Source organism: Oculina patagonica, chromosome 7 (genome assembly GCF_052425735.1).
Source record: "Oculina patagonica isolate OP01 chromosome 7, crgOcupat, whole genome shotgun sequence".
In the NCBI taxonomy this organism is placed as follows: domain Eukaryota; kingdom Metazoa; phylum Cnidaria; class Anthozoa; order Scleractinia; family Oculinidae; genus Oculina; species Oculina patagonica.
The window spans coordinates 20236582-20253696 of record NC_135764.1 but is presented as its reverse complement, the minus strand read 5'-3'; the positions used below and the strand labels follow the sequence as shown (position 1 = coordinate 20253696).

The following is a 17115-nucleotide window of genomic DNA, read 5'->3' as shown; positions in this document are numbered from 1 at the left end:
ATAAGGTTGCAACCTTAAAAAGGGCATTTTTGTACATCCCCTCCCCTGAATATCCATCCTCTTCCCCAGGGCCACGCGTATTTTTTAAATGACATGACGTAGTGGCCCTGGTAACGGTAAAAAATATGATTTTTTTGATTGGCTGATAAAAACTGCATGCGTAATTAGGTAAAAAAACGAAACGCTTCTACGCAATTTTGGTTATACTTCCGGTCATCGAAACAATTGAAGATGCAGCGGAAAGTTTGAAAATGTTACCGGAAAAAGACCGAATAACACTGTATTCACGAAGCAGACCTTCGTTTATGAACGAATGACAAGTACATCTCTTGCAAGGTGTAACTCGGTTGTACTTTTTATTGCATTAAAAATATTTCAAACATTTGCACCATCAACTTAGCTTATACAAGATATACACACTAAATTCAATGTGATATTTCTTACCGCTGCTCAATAGAATGATACCTCGTCGATCAGCGGCTTTTTTGGTTCTGAATTTTCTACAATACCTCCGCATGGCCATAAATAAATTTCACAGTATCATCAACCGTCGGAATGTTATCAGCTGATGATATCCACGACTCCATGTACACTATATATAACTCCAATTCCTCTGGATTCTAACTTTTCTATCTGCCGTCAGATAATATTGCGTGTAGAGACGACACACCAACATCAACACATCTATCAGCCATGCAATTCAATGAGTTCCAAACGAATCGAATTGTGTAAGTTAAAATATCAACGACTTGAATCGCCAAAACCAGCTTTCAAAATTCGCTTTCTTCTCGTCTCAGTCAGCCCCAGCCTTCCTCTTTCTTTTACTGAGCAGGCGCAGACGAACATTTATGCAGAGGGCATGCGCTACCGGATGTCGTGGATTTTACGACATCCGGTAGTCAGTGTTACCAGAGCCCTTCGTTTCGCCGACCACGTGACCAAAAGAAACGGAGGCTCTGGGAACGAGAATGCTGAATATCTAACTGCATGCAAAATATGAAGGGGGGTCAAAAATTTCCAATTCCCAGTTTGCTTCATTGTAGCAAAGACTAGTTCTTAATGCATAGATTACAAACAACATTTGGAGAGGTAATGCACTAACCTTCCACCTTGCACTTTTTTCTATGCTAATTCTTTATCCTAGTTTCCCTTATACTTTCATTGTCTTAATTCCCGATCTTTATTGTTATTTCCCTGTCAACCCATTGTCTAATTAATTTTCATTCTCCATGCCGGCACGGCTCAATGCGTGTTCTGAGTAGGTGCTTGTAATATGTCAAAAATAGACACAAAGGTCAATATCACGCGATGTGCTTTGCATGCAATATCACGCGATGTGCTTTGCATGCACTCTCATTTTCACTTTCAATGAGTCAGCACCTCCGATCGCTCCAAACTGGTTGACAATATTGATGAAAGAATAAGTTAGAAACATTCTAAATAGTAAGTATTTAGTTCATTGTTTAATAGCGTGTTGGAGTTCAGGTATTTAACTGTACTTTCATTGTAAACTAATAAGGTTGAGTAGTGTAGAGCTCATCTTTGATGGAACTTGCCAGCCACATCAATTTCCCTCGCTACATGAAAGACCAACCCGTGAAACAAAGTACAGAACAATAATTCGACTGAGCACAATTTAACTCTCAATCTGTATCTCTGAAGTTCCATCGTTCTATACGGTCGCTCGATTGCGAGGGATTATTTGAATCAAAGAATTATAAATTCAGCCATGGTCTACTTGTTTGTCAGAGATTTAATTCACATATGCCCGCAGAAATAACTAAATCAAGTGATTTGGGCAATCTTTAGTGATCGGTAATGATCATATGAAAACCAGTCCTAGCGAGGTATTGGTGATCCACTTGGTGAAACACTGTCTAGTGTACGTGTTAAGCTAACAACGAAATAAATACGCAACTTTGTTCCATCAAGCATTTTATGAAGTATTTAACCAACCGCCACTTGTCACTTTGGCAAAAAAATCGATGCTCTATCGATGTTTTTTGTACGCAGTTCGCATTAACTCTTACTAGTGACCATTTTTCGTGGCATTTTTATACAATTTAGAGACAAAAACACTTCGATTTCACTGAAATGTTCCAGTTCGTTTCCCTCAGAACAAGGTATTACAAAGTTTGAATAATAATATCATAGGTGACAAATTACTCCTTAATTTTGGCGCTAAATTTTAACGTTAATTTATAATTTCACATGTGAAATTATAAAATTGCCATGGCAACGTAGTAAGCGGCAAGATGGCGTCCGTAATAAAAGATGTTTTAAACCTTAAACTTTGTACATTTTCGCTTAAATTTCATCTTAGCCAGCTAGCCTTGGCCATGTAATCAAACTTTTGATGATATTTTATACTTCAAAACGACTTCAAGACTTAAGCCAATTACCTAAATGGCATCGAGCCGATTTTGGAGCGTTTTACACGGGCACCGGTTTCAGTTCATTCAAGACGAACTACGGTCATAATGTGAGAAATAATTGACAGTTGATTCATCTTTTAAACTTTTTGTCAACAGCAAAAAGGAATCTCTAAAAGGTTTTCTTCAAAGACTTGAACACTTGCGAGCTTGAGCAAAATGTATGCTTTCAACTTTTCAAAGCTCGGATTTCGCGATGGAATATACCAGTCAAAAACCTACGATTGAAAGTGTAATTTGTCACCTATTACATTAAAATGTAATCAAATGGTATACTCGTGAAATTAGGAAATAATTTCACTTGCATTTTGTCAAAATGCTAATAATTTCCCTCGCCTAAAGGCTCGGAAAATTATTAGCATTTTGACAAAGCGCGCGTCACCATTTGATTACCAATACTAATTGAAGTCGATTACACCGTTTGGAGACTCCAAGCAGAACGAACTGTAAACACGCTCTCCAGCTAAGATGTTTAATTACCAACAACACAAAAGCCAGCTTCATTGTTTTGCAGGTCAACTGATATATACCTTGTTCATTTTCAACTTTTATTTTCAATAAAAAAAACTTATTCTGAGTTCAAACCAGATGTTACGCTTTAACATCTGCAAATCTATGTTTAAGATAAACGGATATTTCCAAACATTAATTTTTCTTTTCTTAAGATAGTTGATCTTCATAGATCTACACTTAGTGTCGTGTGCTTAAATAGAAGTATATCGAAGGTCATCGAACTTTCTAGAACGTGAAACCGAGCCCGGGCCAAACGAGGATGAAAGTTGATAAGAGTTCAAACTCTCACTGTCGTTTGGCATGGAACTCTCATGCATTCTCATTGACTCTCATGCACTCTCGTCGACTTTGAACGTGCTCAAAATTTCATGAGAGTTGATAAGAGTTTGACGAACTCTCGTTCTCGTTTGGCCCGAGTTGATGATAGTCGATGCGATTTGACGAAAACTCTTATGAGAGTCAACTCTCATCAACTCTTTACGCAGTATTTTTTAATTTGTTAAACGCGTGGCAGGCTAGAAAAATCTTTTACTGACAGGGCTCTGTGTGCAATATTTATTTTGTCGTTGTAAGTCATAAGCTGCATAAAGGAAAAACTACGCATAACAACGAGCAAACGAGTGTTTCTTTATTAATCGTTTTCATAATTTCTTGAAGAAACAACAAAATATTATAAAAAAATTAACCAAAATACTTTAAAAAAATAGGCCATCAGCACGAAAGCAGCTGGTTTTCTCGCTTCAGTTCTAAGTTACTAAAAAGAGGTCAATTCACATTTCACGGAAAAATGGGATGACATGGCAGTGTCATCAGAGGGATTGCCATCACTACGCGAGATAGCGGACATTTTGGTTCCGAACGAAATAAAATGGAGGATTGGAGAACCACGGAGCCAGGGCTTATGGGTTATTGAATTATTTTAATTTTTCACGTTTCTTTATTGTGCCCTGTATTTTAGAGCGAAATAAAGTTGATTACATATTGATATATGAGGCGACTGTTCTGAAGTATAACGGCCATTTTACGAATCACAAAATAGTCACGAGAATCGTTCTGGCAGCAACAAGAGACTTGAATTATTTGTTTTACAGGACTCATTTTGTCGCTAGGGTCGACATTATATTCAGGGACCTGATCTCTTTCTGTCTTTCTTCTCTTTCCTTGTATTGACAAATCAGGAAACCTAGCATTTTCCCCCGTACATGATTAAGGAAGGGTTCTGGCCTTGAACTTACGGCAAAGCAGTTACCGTTGTCTATAATGGCCACTAGTCTTACACCTTTAAAGAAACACACTTCTAACAGCATTGATTTCTTAGTAATCATCAATGTTAATATTAAGCTTCCTCATAAAGGGTCTCGTCAGACAAAAGAGTTAATCGTCCACAACGAGCAGGCTCGATAAATCTTGTCCACCTACTAGAGGCCAAATATAACGATACGATAATTTTATGCAAGAGTTTGGAAAATAGCGCATGTCAGAGAAGAGAATTGTGCGCTAAAGCCGCTGGCAATAAGCACTGATGATTGCTGTCTTACACTTCCAGGCTATGAAAACCCTTGTTTTCCTCAAATGCTTTTTGAAATGAGAAACACTTAAGTTGTCGATAACTTTGTTACCGATAACCAGCTTCACAGATTGTTTTTTTTAGTTTTTGATATATTTTACTATGACTACTGTCGAGGCTCTTAAATATGTACAAATACGATTTGAGCCAAAATTATATACGATTTATATACGATTTATGTTTCTTTTTCTGTTGGTAAAGAGGTCTTAAAAATCAAACTAAAGCAATTTACAATTCACTGAAAATGTTAAGAGTCAACTGGAAGTTTGCTAAAACAACTTACTTCCTTGATTTGATTTTAACAAATCTTTCCGTACCCGAAAGAACATTGCTCGAAATACAGTTTGGTTTAATTTGGTAATCCGTTTGTTAGGAGTGTTTTGCAACTGTTTTGTAAATGCATGTGTTTGGAGACAACTAAAAAACACTGATGAAGGGGCTATCCCTAAAACTTCCGAGTGCTTTGCAGCTAAATCTGTTTTGTGCCAAGCTTGTAACCCAGCTGTTATAAACATGAACATATTGCTAATAATGAATACCGTGGTCTCCCGCATCCGAGCATAGAAATAAGGCCGGACGGGGGCACTTTACAGATACTTAACTGAGGAGGCGCAGGTGATTTGCTCAAATCCTGAACTTGTAATTCAGCGTACTGCCCAGCTTCAATGTAATCTCTACAAATACCGCGCCAATAAAACATTTCGCCTGGTGGCTTTATCAGAATAAAATGAAACGTAAATAAATATCCTGTTTAAATCGTAGGTCTTAAGACTTCAAATAATTCAAAGGGAGGAAACTCCCCCGGGATATAACCAGGAAGGCATAATTTGCTTTGAATGTTGCTCGTGTAAAATAAAATGCAGTGTCTCAATAGTTTTTGCACTATTAAATGCTTTGAAATATTTTATTTTGCTAATAGAAGTTACCATTATGTTCACAAAGGGGCCGCAAGTCCGAAAACCAAAAGAATCATGGCCACTGCAACAGAGTACACTGCAGATCAACTGAACTACTACAGGATTTGTTTTGTCACTACGGATATTCTGGCCGAAGGTCTGCGATCAATCTTTAAACAGGAATGGGACAAGCGTTACAAAGCAACAATGGCAGAATGGAAAGATGAGCCTCGGAATGGAAACGACTTCTTTAATGCAGAATCGCCGCGAAACCAAAGGAGAAATGCGCATCTCTTGGCTGCCATGATTAACGGAGATAGATCTGAATGGGATTGTACCATGCTTTTTTACGCTATTCTCTACTCTGACTGCATCGGCCGCGGCCTAAACGCGGTAGTCCAATCGAATGTAGATAATCTAAGAAGATTTCGCAACGAAGAATTTGCTCACATGCCACAAGGCAAGCTTTCAGACGCAGACTTCCATAGTGCTATGGGCAAAGTTCAAATTGCATTTCAAGGACTCGCTCTTTCCACTGTGCAAATTCAAGACGTCATAAACCAGACAACGTTTCCCACGGAGGAGTTAAGAGTTGTCTTAAACAAAGTTGAAGACCTAAAAAAGGAACTACAAGAAAAAGAGAAACGAAAACAGAGTCTTGAAGACGAGCTACAGGAGAAAGAAGAACAAAACCAGGGCCTTGAAGATAAGCTACAGGAGAAAGAAAAGCATTTACAGAGCATTGAATATCAGCTTCACGAAAAAGAAAAAGAGAAACAGGTCCTTGAAGATCAGCTTCAGAATGATATGTCCCCATTTTGCATTCTGCCCCCCAAACCCTCACACAACATCGCAGGTCGCAGCAACGAGGTGGCTTATATTACCAAGCACCTCAAAAAGCTTAAACAGGCCAATGAAAACAAACTTAGTTATCTGTACATCTCAGGGAATCCTGGAAGTGGCAAATCTCAACTGGCCGGTCTCGTAGCTAAGCGATTCTTCGACGATATACAGGAAGATTCATGCGCTTCTGTGTTTGTGATGACTTTAAATGCTGAAAGCCTAAATACACTGCTGGAATCGTATTTCTCTTTTGCTCGACAATTAAAGTGTCCAGAGTATGCAGTTACAAATATCCTTCAGTCTAAGGATTTGAAGACAGACGAAAAGATTTCCCATCTGAAGACGATGATTAGCGCAAAACTTGATTCTTACACGGCGTGGCTACTGGTAGCCGACAATGTGAAAAGCATATCTCAAACGCATGTACATTTGCCGGAACCTGGAAACGAGCAATGGGCAAGAGGTCAACTGCTAATCACAACGCAGGATACTGCATCTATCCCTTTAAAAAGTTCCTTCCTTCAACACATCTCAGTGAAAAAGGGTATGGAGCCTGACGACGCCATTTCATTATTAGTCATCCTTTCAGGAATGGATGACAGCGATATGGGAAAAGTGGTTGCACAAGCATTGGACTACCAACCTCTTGCCTTAGCAAGCGCCGCCACGTATGTCAGACAACTTCGAACGAGCGAACTAACATCACATTTTGGCTGGCATGACTACATTGAGAAAGTAGAAGGGGGCCAGCGTGTAACTACTGAAACCATTCTTGCTGAGACGAATCCAAGCTATCCAAAATCGATGACAGCAGCAACAACACTAGCTGTGAAAGAAATGATGGCATCCGACAAAGTTATTGATCACACGTTCAGTTTTCTTTCCCTCTGTGCGCCACAGCCGTTAAGTATAGATATCGTTATCGATTACATTCAGAACGTAGATGAAGAAATTCAAGATAAAGAGCACATTATCACGAGGATCCAAAGATGCTCCCTGATTTTACTTGAAGAGGAAGATAGTGTCGTCTCTATTGGCGTGCATCAGGTTGTGCGTGATGTTATTCAGATGGTAACGAAGGACCATTCAGAAAGTACGAATTACAAAGCCGTAAATGGGGCTGTTACTGCATTTAACCAGTTCATAGACGACACACTTCCAGAGAGTCAGTGGTTAAATAAAGATACTGTAACACATACCAAACTTATTTACCCTCATTTAAAAACCTTAAATATAAGTATTGAAAATTTGGTTTCGAAAGCAAACATCTCTCAAGTCAACAAAACTGGAATGATAAAGCTTGGCCGAACTTGCCAGAATCATTGCGACTTTCACGCGGCCAAAAGTTATTATCAATATTCCTTAAAAACGTTTCTAGAAAAGAACGGACCTGAGCATGTTGATGTTGCAACTGCTTATAGGCACTTGGGTTCTGTTCACCAGGCCCTAGGCGACTTTGAGCAGGCCAAGGAGTATTATCATCGTGCTCTTAACATCCGCTTGAAGACGCTTGGACCTCAGCACGTTGATGTTGCGACTACTTACAGTCGACTGGGTTCTGTTCACCAGGCCCTAGGCGACTTTGAGCTGGCCAATAGATATCATCATCGTGCTCTTAACATCCGCCTGATAAAGCTCGGGCCTGAAAACGTGAATGTTGCAACTACTTACGGTAATTTGGGTGCTGTTTCCCAGGCCTTAGGTGACTTTCAGCTGGCCAAGAAGTATCATAATCGTGCATTTAACATCTACCTGAAAACGCTGGGACCTGAGCATGTTGATGTTGCCACTACTTACAGTAACTTGGGTTCTGCACACAAAGAACTAGGCGACTTTGAGCAGGCCAAGGAGTATTATCACAGTGCTCTAAACATTCGCCTGAAAAAGCTCGGCCCTGAACATGTTCGTGTTGCAACTTCTTACAGTAACGTGGGTTCTGTTTACGATCGTATAGGCGACTTTGAGCAGGGCAAGGAATATCATCATCGTGCCCTAAACATTCGTCTGAAAAAGCTCGGACCAGAACACGTTCATGTTGCAACCTCTTACGGTAACTTGGGTTCTGTGTACGAACATTTAGGCGAAATTCAGCAGGCCAAGGAGTATCATCATCGTGATCTTACTATTAGCCTGACAAAGCTCGGACCTGAGCATGTTCATGTTGCAACTACTTACAGTAACTTGGGGTCTGTTCACCAGGCCCTAGGCGACTTTGAGCAGGCCAAAGAGTATTATCAGCGTGCTCTAAAAATTCGCTTGAAGAAGCTTGGACCTGAGCATGTTGATGTTGCAACTACCTACACTCACTTGGGTTCTGTTTACGAATCGTTGGGCGACTTTAAGCAGGCAAAAAAGTATCATCATCACGCATTAACCATACGATCAAAGAAAATCGGACCAGGGCATGTTTATGCTTCAGTTGCTCTTGAAAAGACAGATATTGTTCAGCTTGAGTCGGGTGACCTACAGCAGCCAGTTACAGAGTGTAACAATCATCGAGCTGTAGACCGAAAGCTGCAGCGCCATGTTCGAAGGAAACATTGTTGTACAATACTTTAAAGGGGTTAAAGGGGCTTATTTTTATTGCAATAAGCGTGTTTTGTATTTCGTATGTTCGCACAATTTAAAAAGCCATCTCTTTCTTCTGAATGCGAGGTGATCGATAATTTATTACTGAAGACTAGGAATGAAGAGTACAAGTGCATAATTACCAGGTCACACTTTGCCGTGTTAACAATAAATCATTTACAACATTTAAAGTAAAATTTTAAATCTGATCTGACGATATTACATGGATTCAGCTTTTTTAAAAGATGTTAAAATTGTATTTTTGTTGCACTAACGTTTTCGGAATGGAAAATGCATGACAAACTATGTTTAGTTTTGGCAAAAAAGGATACAAGAAATTAATCAAAAGACCTGTTATAAGTAGGATTTAGAAGGCAGATCATCTCTATGTTTTCCGAGCGTTTTTGTAGTTTCCCAAATGTTCAGGTAATTCAGCATCAGCAAACTTACAATATCTCAAACAGATTCGAATACTTATATGCAATTACATGAATATACAACTGAATTTGCTTTTGTTATAGCCTGCATTGCAGATGAACACGACTGCTTGTTTGAGTTTTTTTGCGATGTATAGGGTACTTTAGTCACCAACAGCAAGAGAAATAGCCGTCATACCGACTATTACAGGAGTTAATTTGACTTAAACTTTGAAATCCGTTGTTTCGTGCGGTTTTTTTCCCAACTGTTAATCACATTTTTAAAACGAGTTTAAAGAAACTAAGTCAAATTGAAGGAAGCGTCAAAATAATGGTTTCCTTAGGGAACAAAAAAAAAGGTGTTACCGGTCTAACAGTGCTTTCTGCTAACTGTTTGGGATGATAAGCCCAAGCTACAGGTAGATCTGAGTTGTCAAGGTTCACGTGGTTATTTAGCAAAAGGAAAACAGCAAGAAACAACCCAACTAAGCGCATGGTAGAGTTTGTTTAATTGCAGGTTTCAAATAACTAAAATTTGTCATTGGACATCTTCGTGATTGTAAGTCAATGCCAGGACTCGAGCCAGGCCTCGAGCTCAGGACTCGTGCTCGGGAGTCAAGTCAGAATTTACGTTTTGGTTTTTGAACAGTGTGAAACTGTAAAACTCCCTGTTGCTATCATATTCATGTACTTTTTATATATAATAATTATATACAGTATTGCCCAACCAATAAATAAAAGCTAACCGCAAGAAACCGAAGTGAAAGCTAACCGCATTAAACTGGAGTGAAAGCAAACCAGAATGAAAGCAAACCAGAATGAGAGCTAACCGCAAGCAAACCAGAGTGAAAGCTTAGAGTTTCACACTGTTCAAAACCCAAAATTAGTTCTGACTTCAGTCCCGAGCTCGAGTCCTGAGCTTGAGTCCTGGTTTGAGTCCTGGCTGGAATCCTTGCTCGTGTCCTGAATCGGTATTTATAGGTATCATCGTAATGAGATGCCAATTAGCCAATTACGTGATAAGCGTGCTTCCGTAAGAACAAATTTTATTGACTATTTCTGTCGCGTACCAAATACAGCAGACAGATTTAACAGCATTTATTAGAATTAATTGACCAAATTTCGCGCACAGGCAAATTACGATTGCGAGATCAAAAACACATCTAAAGAATAATACAAGCAAAAAAGAAATCAAGGCAATGCGAAAAGGCAAATATCTACAGCGTGACTCACGTCTGACCGTAGTAAAAAAAATTGATGTAAACACTAAGGATGGCGCCCAGTTTTTCATTAGCCCATGATGGTTATTTCGGGCAGCCATGTACTCATTTTTATTTTATAATTACTTTGTAAATTGAATTTAATTCTTGGGTTCGTAACCAAAAGCAATTAAGCAGAAAATAAGGATGTAAAGCATGCATGTAAAGCATGCATGTATACTTCGTTATACAAAGGCCTTGCGAAACGGAGGTGCAAATTGTGTTAAAGTAGTCGCAAGTTGAACTTTCGTTCGTACTTGCCTCGGGTGGCCAAACGAACAAGAACGTTTACTCGCAAGTGCTGGCAAGGTACTAATGTAACCAGAATGCAAATGAATGACGTGCGATCAACTTGCGTTGACTTGCACTACGTGGCTCAAGTGCACGGAAGTCCTGGTCAAGCGCAGGTGATCGAATGAAAAAAGAATTATTGAACTCGGTCACCGCAAAATAATTGAAATAACGTAATTTTTCACTGTCTTGCAGATCAATCAACTGCCTCATTCTGCAGTCTCCGCAAGTAATTGATCTGCTTGCCTCCTTGCTCAACTTCGTCCAAAAATTGTTAACTAATTCCCATTTTTAAATCTTTATCAAAAACTTTAAAAAGACGCAATTTTGCAGTTCGAAATATCAGTATTGCACTTTGAATGGGCATGATTATTAAGAAAATTAAAACATCGGCACACTTTCCTGTTCATATTTAAACAACAGATTAAAAAACACACTGTTCTTTTTTTTTTTGAGCGGATGTTACGCTGCTAAGAAGGACTTGAATGAGTTTTATACGGCAAGGTGCAGTTAATGATTTAAGCTTACATTATTAAGTGCTTTGTGTTGCTAAAGAAGAAGATAGATAGCATTCAGCTAATGATTCATCTTTGTGTCACAACGTATTCATTTCTTTTTAAATGAAGAACACACTTGCAATATGAGGGTTTTGGCGCAAATCCAAAAAAATGCGTTCGGGGCTTCGCCTGGCTCGCCTGCCGGCTTCGCCATTCTCGCCCCTCACTGTTTTTTTGGATTTGCGTCCAAAACCCTCATATTGCAAGTGTGTCGGGGTTAGATGACAGCCTTTCAACCCATGCACATGTATCTAGGCAAAGGCACCCTTTTAACACTTGTTGAGGACTGTCCTAAAACAAGTGGCCCCCGCCAAGCCCCAAAGAACAGGCGCGCCAGAATTATTTTTCAATTGAACAAATATTTTTTACTTTGTATATGCACCAAATGGCTGCTGCAAGATATTCGTCAGAAGTTTTGCAAGCTATGATGGAGGAAAACCTCCGTGAATTTCAAAGAAACCCGCAAAGAAATTTGTCTTTTTTACTGGCCAACACCGATTTTAACGATTGGCTCCGAGTATGGAAAATGGACATACCCGAAACCGAAAAAAACAACAAAGATCTTTTAATTTTTGCAAAAAAACACAAAAAAAAGTTTTATGATCTTTTGGAAAGTGAAATTGAAGAATTGAATGACATAAAAGCAAGCTTCGGGCTTAAAGTAAAATTTTCGATGAAAAGAAACGGAGTTACGCAACACATGGAGCACTATTTCAGAGAAAGAGAACCGCGTCTTTTTACAAAAAACACCAAAGACCGAATAAAAAAAGAGTTTGACGAATTTATTGACAAAGCAAAGGGAGAAATCGAGGCTTGGTCGGAGAGGGGCTCGGGGTGGGTTGTTGAAAGAATAACAAGGGCGTACACCTATGTTGCGCGTTATCGGCCATTGCGCGGAGGAACTTACTTGCCTTTGCCTCCCAAACTGGCAAACAAAAAAGCAATTATTAACGTGCAAAACAGTGACAACCAGTGTTTAAAATGGGCTTTGAGAGCTGCTTTATTCCCGCCTGCGAACGGAAAAGATCCTCAAAGAACAAGTAAATATCCCGTTGATGACGGCATAAACTACAACGGAATCGATTTTCCGACACCCCTAAAGCAGATTGACAGACTTGAGGCGCAAAACAGAAACCTTGCAATAAATGTTTTTGGGTGGCACTTGAAAGACGGGTGTGTGATACCTCTCAGACAAAGCGAAAAAGAAAACAAAATACCCCGTATAAACCTTATGTTGATTGAGTCAGGATTGAAACAGCACTACTGTTTTATAAAAAGAATTAGCGCTTTGTTACACGACCAAACCAAACACAGTAACAAAAAACACTTTTGCATGATGTGTTTGACAAATTTTACAAGAGAAGACTTGCTTGAAAAGCACAAAAAGTATTGCAATGGGGTCAAAGGCAAGCCAACAAGAATCGAAATGCCAGATGAGGAGAAAAACACCCTTTCTTTTAAAAACTACCAAAAACAAATGAAAGCGCCTTATACGATTTACGCCGACGGCGAGGCATTGTTAAAAAAAGAGCGCCGAGAAACGCCCGAGAACCGCCAGAAAAGTTACACGTACAAAACAGAAAAGCACGAGGCATGCGGATTCGCTTACACGCGTGTAAGAAGTGATGGTGAACACGAAAAACCATTCGTTTACAGAGGAGAAAACGCCGTTGAAGTATTTTTGAACTGTCTTTTAATTGAAGAAAAGAAAATAAGATATGAATTGTCAAAGCCAAAACCTCTCCTTATGACGCAAAAAGACTGGGCAAACTTTAAAAAAGCCGAAAACTGCCACATCTGCGAAAAATCGTTGGTGAAACAAAACTTTTTAGACTCTTTGCCGGTTTGGCTTAAATCTAATAAAAAGGAGTTTGGTTACTTAGGACAGTTACACAAAAAATGCTATTACGAAAGAATAGAATTGGCGAATACTCTTAATAGCGGGAACCATTATAAGCTAAAAAAGCTTGAAAAAAAATCACACAAATTAGCCGCTGAAAACCAAAAAAACTGCCTAGCGTGCAAAGAGCCGCTTATCCAGCCGAACTACAAGGATGCGGTGAGGGATCATTGTCACATAACAGGCAATTTTCGAGGAGCCGCGCACAACGTGTGTAACTTAATGATGAAAATAAATCCAAAAAATATTCAAATACCAGTTGCATTTCATAACCTGAGTGGCTACGATGCTCACCATTTGATGCAGTCAATTTCGAAGATTTCAAAAGAGGCACAGAAAGAGGTAAAGTGTGTTGCAAACAACATGGAAAAATACATTACATTTTCACTGGGGGGTTTAAGGTTTATTGACACTTTGAACTTTTTACTTGGAAAGCTTGAAAAACTTGTAGAAGATACGCCGAAGGATGCATTAAATATGACGAAAAAGGTTTTCTTTGAAAAAAGTGAACTGTTGTTAGACAACGGAAAATATCCAAGCGAATACGTTGAAGTGTGGGAGGAATTTAATTATAACAACTTGAGTGAAAGTTTTTTTAAAGGTGGGGACGAAACTAAAGAAAAATGGCAAATTGTCAATAACATCCACATAACAGATGAAGGATACAAAGAAGCAAAAACCATTTTTATAGAAAAATTTGGCTTGTTAACACAAAAGGGGATTTATCCCTATGAATACATGGACTCATGGGGAAGATTTAAAGAAACAACTTTGCCGAAAAAAGAAAAGTTCTACAGTAAACTTACAGGCGAGCACATAACAGACAAAGAGTATGCACACGCGCAAAAAGTGTGGGAAACCTTTGGCTGCCAAAATCTTGGAGACTACCACGATTTGTATGTCAAAACGGACGTTACCCTGTTAGCGGACGTTTTTGAAAACTTTCGAAAATTATGCCTTGAGAAGTACAATCTGGATCCCGCAAATTATTACACGTCGCCAGGTCTTTCTTGGGATGCGCTTTTGAAAAAGACAGGTGTGGAGCTTGAGTTACTCACAGACTACGAAATGCACCTCTTCGTCGAAAGGGGAATAAGAGGCGGGATTTCGTCGGTAAGCAAGAGATATGCAAAGGCGAACAACCCATATGTTAAGGGATTTGATCCGAGTCAACCAAAAAAATACATAATGTATCTCGATGCGAATAACCTTTACGGGTGGGCAATGAGCAAGCCGCTTCCGAAAAGTGGTTTTAGATGGAAAAAGGTTATGCCAACAGAAAAAGAAATAATGACAAAAAAAGAGCATGCAAAAACTGGATGGATTATGGAGGTGGAGTTAGAATATCCGAAAGAGCTGCATGACGCTCACGACAGTTACCCATTAGCGCCAGAGAAAAAGAAAATAGACAAAGAAATGTATTCGCCTTACCAAAAGAAATTAATGAATGATCTTGAATTAAACCCCCCAAACACTGAAAAGCTTGTTTTAACGCTTGAAGACAAAACCAATTACGTCGTGCATTACCGAAACTTGCAGTTTTATTTAAAACAGGGAATGAAACTCAAAAAAGTGCACAGGGTTTTAGAGTTTGAACAGGAATGCTGGATGGAGCCCTACATCCGGATGAACACAGAATTCCGAAAAAAAGCAAAAAACAACTTTGAAAAGACCTTTTACAAGCTAATGAACAACTCGGTTTTTGGAAAAACAATGGAAAACCTGAGAAACCGTGTAGACATAAGAATAGTAAGAAGCGACGAGACAAATAAAATAAGAAAATTGGTCGCAAGTCCATTGTATTCAAGGCACGTGATGTTTTCAAACGATCTTGTCGGAATAGACATGCGAAAAAGTAAGCTGTTTCTCAATAAACCGGTCTACACAGGCATGACTATCCTTGACGTAAGCAAGCTATGCATGTATGACTTCTTTTACAACCATCTGAAAAAGGAGTACGGGGAGCGTTGCGAGCTTTTGTATACAGACACAGACAGCCTTTTGCTTGTGATAGAAACAGAAGACGTTTACGCGGACATGGCAAAAAACATCGGCGAGTACGACACAAGCGACTACCCCGAAGAGCATTCACTTTATTCGAAAGAAAACAAAAAGGTGTTGGGGAAAATGAAAGACGAATGCGCAGGAAAACTGATTTCAGAGTGTGTTTGTTTGAGGCCGAAAATGTATTCAATAATGACAGAAGGTGAAAGCGAAAATGAAATCGAAAAAATAAAGAAAAACTTTCCTGAGGCAAAAATAAAAGAGTGCACTTGCGAAGGGGAAAAAATGCAGGTAATAATGGCAAACGACGAAGAATTGGTCAAAAAAATAAAAGAGAAACATCCGAAAGCAAGTGAGTCAAAATGTTGTAACACGCTGAAAGTGGACGAAAAAAATATAAAAAAGGCAAAGGGGGTGAAAGAGTGCGTGACGAAAAATGAGATAAATCATAAAGACTTCAAAGATGCACTTTTTCAAAACAAGGAAAGCTTTCACGAAATGCACATGCTAAGAAGCTATGCCCACGAGATGCATTCAATAGTGGTAAACAAAAAATCGCTGTCGCCATTTGACACAAAGAGATGGATAAATGAAGATGGGATAAACACTTTGGCATATGGGCACTATCGGATGGGTGCGGAGCACGAGAGCGAAGCTCTTGCAGAGAAGGGGCAAAAAAAAGAGCCCACCGCCCCATAAAAGGGAGTTAAAAAACTAACTAGCCGCCAAGCAAAGGTCTCTCTAGAGTGCTTTAATAAATAAAAAGCCACTCAGGAGTGCCCAGGGGGCTCAAGCACTAAGGGCTTGGTGGTAACTGTGTATTTGGAGGAATAACAAGCAATTCTTCACGCACGAAGCCGCGCTTTGGACCATCGTGCAAGTAATAAAGAACTGGCTGATTAGGTTTAGTAACAGACCTTTCAATGCTGTAGACTTTTAATGACCAAATCGGATCTGTAGCCCTTTTTACGCCGCCTTCCAGCTCGCCAGGTTGGTAGAGAAAGCGCACATTAACGAGAGAGGGGAGTTTTTTTTCTTTCTTGCCAACAGGTCTTGTATATTTTGAGGACGGTTTTGACGAAACAGCCTTTTCTTTGATTGCAGCAGCAGGTTTCTTACCAGTAAGACTGGTTACTTCGTTGTTCAGAGCGGCAACAACTTCGGGTAGCCTTTTTACCCACGCTGTCGACCGCTGGCCAGATGGCAGGTTCATCTCGACACCGTACTGATAACCAAACAGGCGCCCTGCCAGTGTTTGATTAAAACGTTCAACAATAGCTTGATCTCTGTGAATGTTAACACGCCCGCGTCTAATATAGGTTTTGTGATTTTCCATTTCTTTGGTAACAGCTCCCATGAATTCGCGACCAGGGTCAACTTGCAGCATCTGTGGCCATTTTAGTGCACTTCGCCTGTAAATTGTCTGAAAACCTTTTGCAACCTCAGTTGAATCTTTGGAGGTCAAAGGCTCGGCCTCTTTGAATCGGCTGGCAACGTCAACAACAGTCAGAGCGTATTTGTAAACTTTTCGCCCTCGCGGCAGTTTGTCGTGTGGCAGAAAAAGAAGGTCCGCCTGGTGGACCGCGTTAGGAGAAGAAACATCGAATTTTGGGCGAGGAACGTATCGTGGTGCCGGAAGGTAGATCTGCCAAAGGGCCTGCTTAACTAGCCACTTTTTTGCGGCATCTTCGGAAACCTTGGCAGCCTCGGCTAATTTTTTTATCGCTGCAATTCCCTTCCAGTAGCCCTGGGGGCTATAGTAGACTTTTGAGATCTTTGCATCCATGCGTATACAAGAAAAAAAAGAAACGTTTAAAGAAACCGAAAGGCAGCGTACCCAAGAGCAAGAGCGCCTGCGCCAACAAACAT

General features: G+C 39.7%; 1 protein-coding gene across 1 annotated transcript; it reads left to right on the top strand.

The window, feature by feature from the left end:
- The first annotated feature begins 1367 nt into the window (after positions 1-1367).
- On the top strand, positions 1368-9598 carry LOC144661087 (uncharacterized). Its single transcript, XM_078521795.1, has 2 exons — positions 1368-1443; positions 5455-9598. Exon 2 carries the CDS (start codon positions 5484-5486, stop codon positions 8808-8810), a length of 3327 nt encoding a protein of 1108 aa, XP_078377921.1. The 5' UTR covers positions 1368-1443; positions 5455-5483; the 3' UTR covers positions 8811-9598.
- Positions 9599-17115: the final 7517 nt, after the last annotated feature.